General features: G+C 44.8%; 1 protein-coding gene across 3 annotated transcripts; it reads right to left on the bottom strand.

Annotated features, from left to right (window-relative positions):
* Positions 1–9,873: 9,873 nt before the first annotated feature.
* Positions 9,874–13,724, bottom strand: LOC135260713 (uncharacterized). 3 transcript variants are annotated; one of them, XR_010331734.1, is made up of 2 exons: positions 13,619–13,718; positions 9,874–11,570 (listed from the first exon to the last, which is right to left on the bottom strand). XR_010331734.1 is itself a non-coding variant. In XM_064346174.1 (2 exons), exons 1-2 carry the CDS (start codon positions 13,630–13,632, stop codon positions 10,954–10,956), a joined length of 627 nt encoding a protein of 208 aa, XP_064202244.1. In that variant the 5' UTR covers positions 13,633–13,724; the 3' UTR covers positions 9,874–10,953. The 3 variants fall into 3 exon arrangements, 1 of the variants encoding a protein (XP_064202244.1); XR_010331735.1 differs by lacking the exon at positions 13,619–13,718 and adding an exon at positions 12,522–13,004; XM_064346174.1 differs by having other exon boundaries at positions 9,874–11,566; positions 13,619–13,724.
* Positions 13,725–15,196: the final 1,472 nt, after the last annotated feature.

Below are 15,196 nucleotides of genomic sequence, written 5' to 3'. Positions count from 1 at the left end.
GGATAAGACGCTGAAACCTGAGGGCGCTCGTGGGCTGGTGTAATGCTGTGTTCTGTTAGGCGGTGTCTGTAGTCATGTACATCAGGCCTGGCTGTCGGTTTCCATTTCCCCGCCAGTTTCCATGCGGAAATGGACGCGTGCTTTTACCTGACAGTGGACCGAGCAATCAACGCGGCTGGACTAGCTTCCCCGGGCCACGCGGTTCCAAATGTAGTGGTGCTTTCCTGGCCGTTTCTGAAAGCTTTCTGACTGCCTTCAGAATGACTCAACAGACCCCTCCCCAGCAACAGAGTAATCACTGCCACATGGAGAGATGGAAATGTTTCTTGTTTTTTTTTCCAAAGCCATTTACGATCTCGAAGGACGTTCTTCCTCACATTTTAGAAGTGGCACTGATCAATACCAGAAGCGGCCATGTGTCATTTTGACTCATCAAATACTCACTATATTAATATACTATACTAAATACTGCACTATATTCTCAACTTTGAAAGTTCCATCTTCCTACTACGAATGCCAAAAGATTCCATTCTGAAAACTCTAACTTGCCATTACCAAGCACAATATTGTAGCAATGAATGTTTAGTAGTGTAATTTGGCGCCAGAGTTTTCTGGAATGTTTTTTTTTTCAAAACTCCAAGTCAGTGCTCCACTGCTCACAATTACCAGTAGTGATTGTTACATCAGCATTAGAGTGTTCAGTTAAGAACATTCTAATCACATATTTGTGACCTCATACCTTAAAGGGCTATGAAGCAGAAGCTGGTGAGTCTGAAGAATCTGTCACTGCCTTACACTTCCAATCTAAGCACATTTTATGGGAGGGAGCGGCGTCTCATAACCTCCCTCCACCGCAGAGGCGTATGTCCGCTGTGGTCTTTTGGTAAGGTCCAAGGACGGATCGCCTTCATTAGCAACGACGGAGGACAGCTGTGACCTCTGAACTTTGCTTCTATGGAAACGACCTGTTCCGCTCCGTTCTTGGCTGTCTCCCTTAGCCTCGTGTCAGATGAGATTCTCAGAATGACTCCCCCGCCCCCCCCACCCACCCCCCCCCCCCCATCCCAAATGATTTCCCAAACATTGTGTAAGATCGGGAATAGGCACTACGGGCAGGAAATTGCAAGACCTTGTTATTTTTGAGCAGTTATTCGCCTCCGTGTCAAAGTAACCTCCTGGCCCTGAGAGAGCCAACCGGTTAATTTCTCCTGTTGACCGAGGCCGGATACTGTGGCCTAACATGACTGCTTGCCTGAATATCCCTGCGACTTGTCTGTTACTATATGACCTATGACCTATGACCTATGACTGGATATTGTTTTCAGTGTTATGATTCGGACCAATTGTTTTGAAGTGGAGATTCAGGGGGCTCCTGTTTGGCCACGATCTACACTGTGCCGTGAAAAAGTGCCCTCTGATGTCCTCTAAGCAATGTCGATACCCTTGTTAAATACATTTAAATAAATTCATTCACAATTGCCAATGGAGGAGTTCAGGGAAGTTTTCGTGCACTGTATCGATGGATCAGATGCGAACACTGGGCCTCTGCTGGTGTTCTGTTCTTAGCCCTGTCTGTAGCTTCACAGGCCTGCTGCAGGTTTCCTGTCCGCATCAGCATACCTGCTTTTCCTCGTGACAGATCGGTTCTCCGCAGCGTCATGTATGTGCTTTCTGGGTTTGGCACAGATTTTGACTGCCTCAGATGACTCAAGAAAAAATAAAATGGCTCTACATGGAGAGACTGAAGTTTGTTTTTTTGGCCCAGCCCTGTAGATGGTCGAAGGCTGTTTGTGTGCCATTTAGAAGTGGGAGCTGCATGCCAGAGAGCGGATGTGTCATTTTGACCCACTCCTAAGTGTGACTTCTTTGCCACGTATACTTGTGAGTCATCTTCCCACGATAAAAGTTGACTGTTTTGCCCAGACGTAGAGTGTTTGTTGTTTTGGGCCCACGTAGTTGTGGTGTTGTTGTGTCACACTAGAGTGTGTGCTTGGCCACAGTTACAGGGGTGTGTTTGTTGGTGTCACAGCGTAAGGTGGTGGTGCCCTGTGAGGGCTAAGCAGAAGCGGTGGTCTGGTCTGTTGGCCACCATCTAAGCAGGCGGTGGGCGGCGTCCAAACTTCGAGAGGCGTATAGCGCGGGTCTGGTAAGGCCAAGGACGGATCCGCCAAGCACGCTGGAGAAGCTACCTCTGTAACCCGTTATGGAAACGCGTTCCGCTCCGTTCTTGGCTGTCTCCCTTAGCCTCGTGTCAGATGAGATTCTCAGAATGACTCCCCGCCCCCTCCACCCCCCCCCCCCCCCCCCCCCCATCCCAAATGATTTCCCAAACATTGTGTGAGATCGGGAATAGGCACTACGGGCAGGAAATTGCAAGACCTTGTTATTTTTGAGCAGTTATTCGCCTCCGTGTCAAAGTAACCTCCTGGCCCTGAGAGAGCCAACCGGTTCATTCCTCCTGTTGACCGAGGCCGGATGCTGTGGCCTAACATGGCTGCTTGCCTGAATATAGCTGCGACTTGTCAGTTACTATATGACCTATGACCTATGACCTATGACCTGTGACTGGATATTGTTTTCAGTGTTATGATTCGGACCAATTGTTTTGAAGTGGAGATTCAGGGGGCTCCTGTTTGGCCACGATCTACACTGTGCCGTGAAAAAGTGCCCACTAGCAAAAGGCATCTCAATGTGACTACCCTGGTTAAATAATAATAAAAAATATACATTAAGCTTGCCAGCGCTGCCACTGGTTACTAGGTATCTTCAGTGAGTGAGGGATACTCAGATGGACACTGGCTCTCTCCTGGTGTTCTACCTGCCCGTCAGTAGCTCACAGGTGACTCCATTGCAGGGATGCACTGTGCATCAGCATACCATGTTTCTCGTGCAGTTGTCTCTACCAGCAGTCGTCTTCACTGGGGAGGCACAGAATTAGTGAGTGCAAATCAGATGGGGAAGGAAAGAATAAAAATGGAGTCTCATGGAGCAGACCTGACCGTGTGTTGTGTGTGGCCCAGCGTAGAGGTGGTGGAGCTGTGTGTGGCCCAGCGTAGAGGTGGTGGTGCTGTTGTGTGTGGCCCAGTGTAGAGGTGGTGGTGCTGTGTGGGGCCCAGCGTAGAGGTGGTGGAGCTGTGTGGGGCCCAGCATAGAGGTGGTGGAGCTGCGTGGGGCCCAGCGTAGAGGTGGTGGAGCTGTGTGGGGCCCAGCGTAGAGGTGGTGGTGCTGCGTGGGGCCCAGCGTAGAGGCGGTGGTGCTGCGTGGGGCCCAGCGTAGAGGCGGTGTTGCTGTGTGGGGCCCAGCGTAGAGGTGGTGGTGCTGTGTGGGGCCCAGCGTAGAGGCGGTGGTGCTGCGTGGGGCCCAGCGTAGAGGCGGTGGTGCTGCGTGGGGCCCAGCTTGGAGGCGGTAGTTAGCAGCGAGGCGGCGAGGACAGAGAGTGGATCCGCAAGGTCCTGGAATATCCTCCTCTGTCACACCCGGTTAGCGGAGACATCCGTCACTGTCATAGATGGGAAAATAACCACCGCTCGCTCATTGTGCACCAGTGTGCGTGTGTGTGTGTGTACCGGTCAGAGAGTGGACAGAACGAAGCATGTGGAAATGCATCAGGAACACATTATTATCACCTCTCATAAAACAGGCCAAGAAACACCACAGTGCAGATTAGAAATGTCCTTTATCTCTGTCAAATTCAATTGCCTTGTGACGTGTATAAATACACAATGGATCCGTTGAGTATAAAAATATATGACAGTCATAAATGTCTGCAAAATTTTTCTACCAGTGAGCTATGAGTCCCTGTCTCTACCAGTGAGCTGTACAGTAAGTTTCTATTTCTACCATTGAGCTGTACAGTAAGTCTCTATTTTTACCAGTGAGCTGTACAGTAAGTTTCTATTTCTACCAGTGAGCCGTACAGTAAGTCTCTATTTCTACCAGTGAGCTGTACAGTAAGTCTCTATTTCTACCAGTGAGCTGTACAGTAAGTCTCTATTTCTACCAGTGAGCTGTACAGTAAGTCTCTATTTCTACCAGTGAGCTGTACAGTAAGTCCCTATTTCTACCAGTGAGCTGTTACTTCCCTGCAGGACTGATCTCTGTTACTGCCTGAACACAGTTACTGCCCAGGAGGACTGACCCAACAGAACAGATCTGACTGCGGGTCATGATTGACTAGAGATGTCTTCTAGCAACAAGGCAGGGAATAACTCTCTGACAGAAATGTTCCCTCCCTGGTAACAATATGGCCATATAGAGTATATATTATATATTACCCTGCAGGAGTCTGACCACAGACCGCACTGGTACAATTAGGATTCTATACAGACCAAGGGACCTATCGTTTGCACAAAGAACAAGTCGCTCAATTAGGAAAAAAAAGCCAGGGGGCGAGGCCAAAACAGTGCATGAATCAATGCTGACAGTTGCTTATTAATAGAAAACTCCTACTCCTGCAAGTCCGTCATTTCAAGCGCTCGTAAATGCTTTCTTGTACAACAAACTTCATTTGGTTTGCGCATCGCGTTGGAAAGCGCGCAGGAACAAAAAACAGAAAGAGATTATTTAAGCATGCAATGTCAATAATGCATAGCCGGCATTATTATTATTGTTATTATTTTTTTTCTTGCAATTTCTCAGAAGAATAAGTCTAATAAATGTAATGCAATGTTACTTATCAGCTCTGCTGATTTATTTCCCTGCCCTGGCTCCAGCGTTACGCTCTCATTTGTCTTTCTTTGCCAAATTATGCGGTCTAACAGTGCTGCCCCTCTCCCACTTACTTACTGAGCCATCGCAAATCGCGACCAAGGCTCCGACCAATCAGAGTGCATTAAAGCACCACTGTGCCCCTCTGCACTGACACGTGCAGCGAAATGGATTTTTATTTCACCTTCGTTTTAAGGGGAACGAGTAAATGGAGTATGCTTCTTGCCCGTCCAGAGACACATTGGAAATTGCATTGCTGTACAAAAATAAAATTGAGTCTCCGTAGCTGAACGGTGATTGATCTTATGACCTCCTGGTGTCCATAACTAGCGCACATCTTAGCCAAGGAGGTACGGAACTCCCCGCCAAAGTTATGAAAAATGATTTATTTTATCTGGTGGGAACAAGGTCTTATGTTTATGGGAACAGGTTATTGTTATGTGGGAACAAGATCTGTTTATTGTGAGAACAAGTTAACGCGTGGTGGGAACAAGCTTCACGTGTTGTGGGAACAAAATTGCATCTTGTCGGTACAAGTTATTAATGTGCGGGAACAAGATCCATATGTTGTCGGAACAAGTTATGGGAGTGTGCACACTTGTATGATTAGGTGTGATTCCAGTGCTAGTTTGTACTTGGTAGGATTCTTGCTTGCTGAACAAGCTTACTCTACAGGGTTGGAGTCCTGATCGATGTGGTCACTTCTGGCACTACGATCCTTACTTCACTCTAGTGTTTCTTTTGCGCCTCTACATCATGAAACCTATGCACTTGTTGTACGTCGCTCTGGATAAGAGCGTCTGCTAAATGCCTATAATGTAATGTAATGTAATGCACACAATACAGTTTAATTATGTAAATGAACGAACCGTCCAGCAGGGAAAGTTACAGCTGTGAGGAACTGGAGGTGGTTAACAGGTTCAGCTGCTCTTAGTTGGACCAGGTAAGCCGAGGCTGACTCTGTGATGGATTTTAAACCAATCAAATGCGCAAAAACTCGTAATTCGTCACGTCGGTGGCTATGCACGAGGGAAATGCATTGTGTGCTAACTTATGCAGGCTATAACATAGACTAATTTTGACAGGCAGCATTACCTCCACACCTCATAATTCGTTACCTAACCACTTAAGATTATTAATATTTGAAAACTGTGATTCCATGTTTGGGTTGGGGTTAGGACTTAGACAAGATTAGGGTCCTGTTCAGGAAATTTGGAAGAGGAGAGAACCTGTTACTTTTTGATTTCGGGTGAGAAAAAAAAAATTAACTGGTGGAACAGTATAGCCATATATATGTGTATATTGTTTTAAGTCAACTACTGTTAAATACCTAACTCTCTTCTGGCTGGACTACCGGCTTCTGCCACCAGACCCCTGCAACTCATTCAGAATGCTGCGGCTCGTCTGGTCTTCAACCTCCCCAGACACTCCCACGTAACTCCCCTGCTCACTACCCTCCACTGGCTGCCTGTTATAGCTTGCATCAAATTTAAAACTTTGGTCCTAGCATACCAGGCAGTCAAGGGATCAGCCCCAGCATACCTCCACAAGATATTCAAACCCTATATGCCAGCCAGATCCCTCCGTTCTGCTACCTCAGGACGCCTAGCACCTCCCCCTCTTCGCACCTGCACTTCCAGAACACGTCTCCTGTCTGTTCTGGCCCCACGATGGTGGAATGACCTCCCTGTGGAGGTCAGAACAGCTGAGACACTGACCCATTTCAAACGACGACTGAAGACTCACCTCTTCAGGCTGCACCTCTCCCCATCCCTCCCTTCCCCCCTGTAATCTCTTAAATGACTGTAAGCTTAGGGTTGTAACTAGGTAGCTGTTTCGTAGGTGACTTATTTAATGCACACGTCGTATCTACTGCTTGTATTTTTGCATAGACTGCGTTATTGCTGTTCTCGTTTGTGTTAGTGTTAATCAGTTTAACCTTCAGGGTCCAAGTTGAACTATGCGGTTGTTCCCTGCACTTGGACCGGGCACTTCTCTCTAGGGGTTTCGTCATACTTGTTCCTGGCTATGGTTATACACTTTGTTGTACGTCGCTCTGGATAAGAGTGTCTGCCAAATGCCTGTAATGTAATGTAATGTAATGTGTTCTCCAGCGTCATGTGACCATTTATAATGGGGCTCCTGGGACGCCGGGTACAATGTAACGCCAAGCGTCGCCCTAAGATGGAGTTTGCGTCTGCTCGCAGAAACGCACGGGGGAACACTGCGGATGACAAAGAAGCCCTGTGGACCTGTTAGCAGCCTGTGATAGGACTGGGAGTCAAGGCCCAAGCAGATCTATTGGATGACATGCTCCTGATTTAATTGGTCAAAATCGTCATCTTTCCTCTCACCCTCAGCTGATGTGTGGTGAGCGTCCTGGCACAAAATGGCTGCCGAAGCATCACCCAGGTGGGCGCTGCGCGTTGGTGGTGGCTGAGGTGAGTTTCCCCCTGGTCACTGTAAAGCACTTTGAGCGTCTGGAAAAGTGCTATATAAACGCAATGATTCATTCATTCATTCATTCATTCATTCATTCAGGCTTAGTGCCCTCGGTCACTTAGAACTCTTATTGAGGCCATTTATGTTTAATTAGATGTATTAATTGTAAGAAAGATAAATGACCATATAGTGACCATATAATGTCCAGATCCACCCGTTACCTCTCTGAAGAGCACTGCCTTGCAAACCCAGGGCGCTTGGATCACCATACAAGGGAAGCGGGTTGAGTCCCAGCGGATTTTCCAGCTTAACACCATGGCCCCAGTAGGCATCAACGATAGCGAGTGGGGAGAATTTTAGGTTCCAGTGGGGGGGGGGACCTATGGATGGAGGCTTTGGTGGGTGGCCCAAAAGGAAAACAAGGGGAACACAAATATTATATTAATTTAATAAAAGTATTTTTTGTTTGTTGGTATTTGGTGTTGGTCTATCACTTTGTGTGATCAGAAGGCCACCAAACCCTCTCTAATGCATTAAAAATCAAGGTGGTTACTGTAATTATTAATCTTCCATCATGTTTTGCTTTCTATTGTTCCATCCATCCATCCATTCATCCACTTACCCTGGGCAGTTATCCATCTAACCAAATTGCACTATTTTGTCGTTCGAAACAAACTACTGCTGGGCGTTGATTTTTTTATCCTCAATGCAGCAGACCTGTACTAACAGGTAAATAAGTAATTATCGCATGTACATTACAGTCCATGTTTTTCTAAACCGAGTTTTTAAGCTCACAGGTTTGAAAATTTAAGGGCCACATCTGGTGGTCGGACAGGACGAAAAAAAAAACAAAACAAAAAATCCTGAGCCTTTATAAAATGCTCGGTATCAGATGCATGTCTGTTACATCTCTGACCCGCTCGCTCTTCCTCTCACAAGTAACAAACTGCTCGCAGTGAGATATTGTTCTTTTATGATGTTTTTTTCCCCCCGACCGTTTGAAGAGCATGGCACCAACGTCAGGTTATTAGGTTTCAGGCGTGAAATACGACGACGGGTGTCAGCTTTCGTTCCACTTGCGACGCTCCGAGAACTGATTTAGCAGCAGCAACTCGTGCATTTAAAAAAACGAGAAGGGCTGGCTCATTTTGACTCTGTTCCGCAGGGAATGAGGCTGATTTGATCCAGCCAGCTGTTAGCCAGCTTCTCACAACTACGGAGCTTCCGGCTTCTACCTCTCTTCTGTCTCATTTATAATTCGTGGTTTGAGGGGGCCCTTTTCAACACATTTCGTGAACTGACCACAGAAAGGCAACAGCAAGAACAATTGCTGTCGATGTTGAACTCGAAACTGACCACACTTAAAGATTTTCTTTCGACCGCTCAGAAAGCCGGCAACATCTCATGCGTTGCAGTCCTACTGCTGGAGCTCCACGGAAGTAAAGACCAAATAAATTAACCTGCGGTTAAATGGTGCACCGTGCAATTTCTCATACCCTGCATGACGTCCCCAAGGGGCTTGACCTTGCATGTGTTCAACCGAACCTCCTTTTAACCTGATAAGGCGTGAGATCACAGACACGTGATTAGAATGTTCTTAACTGAACGTTCTAATGGCGATGTAACAATCACTGCATGAATAAATGAAGGCAATGGAGTTCTAGAACACTGAGGTAGAATTAGTTACAAACATTCCAAAAAACCTGCTCTTCGAAGGGTTTAAAAAAAAAATTATTATACCCAGCCCCTGGTCCCTTAAGTCAAAGTTCCATGACTGTCACCTGGCAGGCATCTCCAGGTGTCAGGAGCCTCCTACATCATCCAATACCGCCAACACACTCACCCGCTTCGCTCTGTCGGACAAGCACCATGGTCCGGCAGTTTGGCTCGTTGAATGACAGGGAAGCTGTGATTGGCAAAATAGACAAGGGGGAACTTGCTCCAAAGTCCATACCTGTCATGTTAGCTATTAAGTGCTATTATTATTAACTGCTATTATTTATAATTATAATTACCATCAGAGTGCTCCCAAAGCTATGGAGCAGTTATTTAGCTATTTAGAATGCTCTATAACAGGGGTTTCCAATCCTATCCGAAAAGGGCCAGAGTGGGTGCAGGTTTTTGTTTTAATCCAGAATTAGTACACCTGATTCTACCTATCAAGGTCTTGATTGAAGGCCATGATTAGTTAAATTGTTCAATCAGGTGTTGTAGCGCTGGGCTAATACGAAAACCTGCGCCCACACCGGCCCTTTCGGATAAGACAGGACACCCCTGTTACAGTGCATTCTAAATTGGGTGAAAATATAAAATAGGATAAAATTCCAGCAAAAAATTTGCACTGATTGCACTGAGATTTTTGAAAAAATAAAATAAAATATATAACTACTGATCAAAGGGTTAGGGTTCAAAGGTGCAGGCAACAGATGGTATGTGAATATGAGCTAGGAGGGTAGATACTTCCTCGATGTTTGTTGACAGACAAAGTAAACCGAAGCACTTTAAGGAAAACTGTTGATCTGAGGATGATCCCGTTTACACTTTGGACCTTACTTGTTGAAGGTGAGCTGAACGAATTTGATCATAGATCGTTTGTAGATGCAAACGATGTGAGATTGATCAAAGTTTCTGTATGTCAGTGTGTTAGTGGAGCCAAACTGACTTCACGAGTGCTCTAAAATGTATATATGGTGCGTGTAAATAAAAGAAACACAGTTGTAAAGCTTGTTTTCAGTGTTTGTGCTTTTATTATGCAATTCATTCATCTTTAATTTTGATTTAAAAACAGTAACACAATTATTTCTGTTCATAGTTACTTCACTAGGCATAGTCTATTCAATTATGCTGTTCCCAAGATTAAAGGCATCGCATCAACCTCATTTTATTTTACTGGAATCCGAGATTGGAATGCTCTTCCTGACTCAATCAAATCGGCTAGTTCTCTGAATGTATTTAAATATCATTTAAAGCGCTTTCTTCTTGCCCAGTGACCCTTAATAATAATAATAATAATAATAATAATAATAATAATAAATTTATTTTATATAGCTCTTTTCACAGTCTCAAAGACCCTTTACAACACAGGGAATACAAGCATAATTATCACAAAAAAAAGACAAAGAAACAAAGATACAATAAAAACACATACAATAGAGAAAATGCAATGGGACCAGTGGTGCAGTGGTGGTAGGAGGGGGTGTGATGGACAGAGGGGGAAGGCTAGGGAAATAGTAGTATAAAAGATGTATTTGCATTGTACAGCAAAAATATAGACGGTATATTAGCTAGCAATTGCCAACAATGAAAGGCAGAACCAGGAAACACACAGAGCTTGGACGCCGAAGGAGAAGAAGCAGCGGCGAGAAGCGGCAACACAGATGTGCGTGACATTCTCTCGACCAGAAGGAAGTGAGAATACCACTGTTGTCTGTGGTTGTTGATGCCCTGTGTATGTGTGCGCGCGCGTGCGTGCCTTTGTACTGTAGACATTTTTAAATGTAGAGATCCAGATTTGTATATTTGTTGTATATTTAGTTATGTCAATAGTCCAGTCTAGGACCCCATTGAAAATGAGCCAGCTATTGCTGGCTTAATGGATAAGCCTCGCACTCAGTACCTTGCAAATTGTTTCTCATTTTAACATCTCACTAGTCCTCTTTGTATTGTTTTAAGTAAGTGTATTTGTTCTATTTTGTAATTTTTATATGATAAGTGCAAATAAATCAAATCAAATTCCTCAGTGCTTCATGGCCACCTGCCTAAGCATATGTGCGGATGAGACGAGCTGTAGGGGCTCCAGGTCCTCTAGGCGAAATGCTGGAGAAACCTCTCACGCATCAGGTTGCGTACAGCCTTGATGAGGTCTTTGCTGATGCGGTAAGTGTTGTTCAGGTCGTACTCGCTTCCACGGTCGCTGTTGATGTCGTAGTGCTGTGTGATGTAGACGCGGTCGATAGCGCCGCCCGGCGTCCTTCTGACGATGATCCGGTCCTTGTTGTTCTGATTGCGGGAATTCAGTGTCATGGACTGTCTGAACTCCTCCAAGACGTAATCTGGCAGCCTTTCGCCCTGTGGTAAGTTTTCGTTCTTGAGCAGGTTGCCCACAGTGTAGTATTCGTACCCAATCTGGTTGCACAATGAAGGGAGGAGGTCCTCTCTGTTTTGATACTTATGAAATCCATACGCACCTTGTTCGGGGTCCGTTGCCGGTTGCATGTTGTCGTTGTTATCAAACGTGATGTACTCACTGGAGAACCAGTACAGGAGGTTCAACCCATGCCGTGGGAAATTGTGGCCAAAATCATTGCCCACAAGATCATTTATTTCTTCCAGAGTGTCCTCAGGGTGGCCTGAGACAGACGCCAGGCTGAGAGCCAGCAGGAGAATGCAGAGGAAACGTGTGTGTCCCATAATGCACCTGTCTGAGGTAAGGAACACAGAGGGAACAGTGTTCAAAGCTATGGAGGCAAGATTGGTTCAAATCACTTCAGACATTAACAAATACTCACAATCACTAAAAACATTATTAATTCTATTGGCCACAATCTGAATACTGAACACAAGAAATATTGCGTGCTAGAACCCCTCACTGAACCTACATGTAAAATATATTTTATGTGGCTGCGTTGGCTAATCAGCCCAGGTGCATGTGCTCTCTCCAACAGCCGGCATGGCCCAGACCAATCCGCCTCTCAGGCGGACCAACTGCTACACACATATTTTGAGTATATTAGCATTTACATTCTAGACTATCCTGAGCTTCAGTCTGTATCAGCATGTGTGTTGGGGAAATTCAAAGTAAAGATGTGTGTGTCTACATTTTGGCAAGTGTGTGTGCGTGTGTGCGTGTGTGCGTGCGTGCGTGCGTGCGTGCGTGAAAAAGAGGCCTGCAGCCCTGACGTGCTACAGGATGTGCCAACCACAAACACATGCCTGCTCTCTTGTGAAGTGAGACGTTTCCGAGAAATGGATATGCCAAGAGACAGACAAGCCACCTCAGCACACATCTACCAAAATATAATTTCTAAAATGAATGTTACTGAGTATGCATATGTATCCTGCTTATCAGTTTTTGATAGAATTTCCACCACACATGACAATGCCCCCGGGCACACACTGCGAGGTCCATATAGACATGATTTTGTCGAGAACAGTGTGGAAGAACTTGACTGGCTTGCACAGAGCCCTGACCTCAAGCCCATCCAAAACCAACCGCGAGCCAGGCTTTTAACTTTAACTTTAACTTAAGTTACGTCTAAGTACACTACGTCTAAATTACAAAACAGAAGACGTTAAACAAAACATTAAACAATTAATCTAGAAATATCAAAAATAGAGAGAGAGAGAGAGAGAGAGAGATTCATAAACCAGACCTTGCCAAAGTATCACCCACTTCCAGTATAAGTGCCACAGGATGAAAGGAAACAAGCTAAAAACACACACAACCAAGGAACCGCCACCAAAATAAAAAGATGTAAACTTCTACTTCCAGGCTCAGAAACCAAACGCAAATCACAGCTTTTTCTCTTAAATACCTTACCTAGCATGGCTTGAGGATGTTTGCCCTGATTGGATGATGCCGAGTTGAGGTGTAGGAGTGAAGGGAAGGGGGGGGGGGGTCAGACTAATTTATGACAAGGACTGGCCTACCTAAAGATTGCATTCAAACTTAAAGAGGACATGGTAAAGAGAAATGTTAGGCGCGTAGCTATGCAGGGTCTCTGACCCGCGATGTGGTGTTCTGTGTCATCTGGTTTGTCTCTTCTGAGGAGGTGAGACCCATAGATTATCTGCCTAGATTGGGGCAATTTAAAATCCACTGATACCCTAATCACATTTGCTTTGATGCTTGTGACAGGGAGGCCGCATTCTTATTCACTGTTTCCCTCTCCAAGGCCAAAATCTAAACACTACATATCCTACGCTACATTACTCTGATCTTGCATTAATTATCTGCATTATATCAGTTCCAGTATTGGCTATTTCCTAGTGAAAAAAGTTGAATGCATGTGTGTTGTATGTGTCTATCAGGACTTAGCCAGTCAGGCATTGAGTATTACACACCCTTGAAATAAGCAGAATCTCCATGAACTTGTAGCATATCTCAATGCGGTAATAGTTGTAGTAAAATATATTTTTTGTACTGGCGCAGGTCTGTAATTTGAGTCACTGTCTCATAGACTACATTTGCACGCTACCAGGCAGTAAGTACCACATTTAATGTTAAATGTCTGGAAAAGTGCTATATAAATGCAATGTTCGATTAATCAATTCATTAAATATGTTAATTTAATGTGTTTTTTAAGCTGGTAGATTATAATAAACAAATAAAACGGCTAATCATACACAGTAAAATGTTCATTGTTACATGAACTCTTATTGAGTACATGTAACTCCTATTGGACCATGTACACTCTGTTCTAGTTGAGTTAACACTGGACGTTTTACAGTGCACAAAAGTTTTCCTTACCGCTTTTGTCGCATGGTCCCCAACCAGACGAAGGAGACGGTATATGGTCCACAACCAGACGAAGGAGACGGTATTAGTCGACTGTGAAGTGAACAGCAGGGCGACTCCTTCCTGTTTCCTCTGAAGGTTAGACGTTCTCCCTAGGTGGCGCTTCTGAGGGCACCCGCGCGAATTTGGGCTTTCATGCTTTTTGCTTACGGCGTTGATCGCTGCTGTTTGACGCATTTCAGGATTCACTGTTTGAAAACGGTGTTTTTATGCTGCTGCACCCTGCCTTGTCAAACTTTAATAAATGAAACTTGAAACTTGATCTAAGCGCAATCAGAACTTTTTCTTTTGACAAAATATGGCAAATGGAAACACACTTCCTTTGATGAAATAAAATTTCAATGGAAAATATGTTGCACATAATTAAAAAAACAACAACAACAAAATTCTGACTGTTCCAACTGCTCAGCTTCGAAGGACAGCAAGAGCCATTAAAAACCAAGATTTCACGACCACTTCCTGATTGATAGTGTGAGCCGATACGATGCAGCCGCTAAGTATCTTTTCTTATTTTCACTAAACACAGCTGCCATTCTAGAAAAACATCCGGACACTAATGTGGCTTGTGCTTTCAGAGAGGCAAGCTCAGCTGAAGTGGGTGTTTGAACTAGGCACAGCCTAACTGTACTAGTGGGTATCCAGAACATCATTGCTTTGATAATGATAGAACCAGCTCAGTTCCTGCAGATAGTTGTCAATCCTGTCAGGACCTTTCTAAATTTAGCAGTGTCTACTAAATTTAAATGGTAGGGTCCAGGAAGAGCTTTTAAGGGCCAGTTCAGAGGTCAGCATGACAACAGTACTGATTTAAATTATATGAAACTAACTGTACTAGTGTGGGGATATTAAAGAGCACACCTGCCCTGGTCGCTATAGACTGGCCATATATAGAATGAGATAATGGCCAGCAATTACCAGCACAGGAGTGGCTGTCACTGTGTCGCAGGAGGTTCTGCCAGTTATCTACATCCCATCACATGGAAGCTCTGTCATGACAGAGTTTAAATGTATGGCGTCCATGCCAAACCTGTATAACGGACAGTTGGATCCTGTGTCTCTGGCTGAGGCCAAGAAGCCTCGTGTCCTATGGAGCTGTGTCACAATTACATTACAGGAATTTAGCAGATGCTCTTATCCAGAGCAACTTACACAACATTTTACATTTTATCTATTTATACAGCTGGACATATACTGAAGCAATGCAGATTAAGTACCGTGCTCATGTGTACAAACAGCAGTTTCCTACTGGGAGTCGATCTTACTGGTGACCTTAAGGTTACAAGACTGGTTCCTTGCCCATTATACTACACTGCCACCATTATCTACAGTCCGTTGGGTTATAGGAAATATCGTGTAAGAATTGAAACAATGGAAAGCTGCTTCAATTTGTCTTTCATAATTGAGATCAAAGAACCTCACAGTGTCAGTTAGACGGAATATCCCACCTCACTACAGCAGCTATGCTCTGTCCTTTGAGGTTGAAGATAAAAGCCTCCTCAGAAACTTTGATTGAAATGTGTTCAGCTTGTA

This window comes from Anguilla rostrata, chromosome 8 (assembly GCF_018555375.3).
Source record: "Anguilla rostrata isolate EN2019 chromosome 8, ASM1855537v3, whole genome shotgun sequence".
In the NCBI taxonomy this organism is placed as follows: Eukaryota; Metazoa; Chordata; class Actinopteri; order Anguilliformes; family Anguillidae; genus Anguilla; species Anguilla rostrata.
The sequence above is the reverse complement of the archived record's forward strand: the minus strand, read 5'-3'. Positions and strand labels throughout refer to the sequence as shown.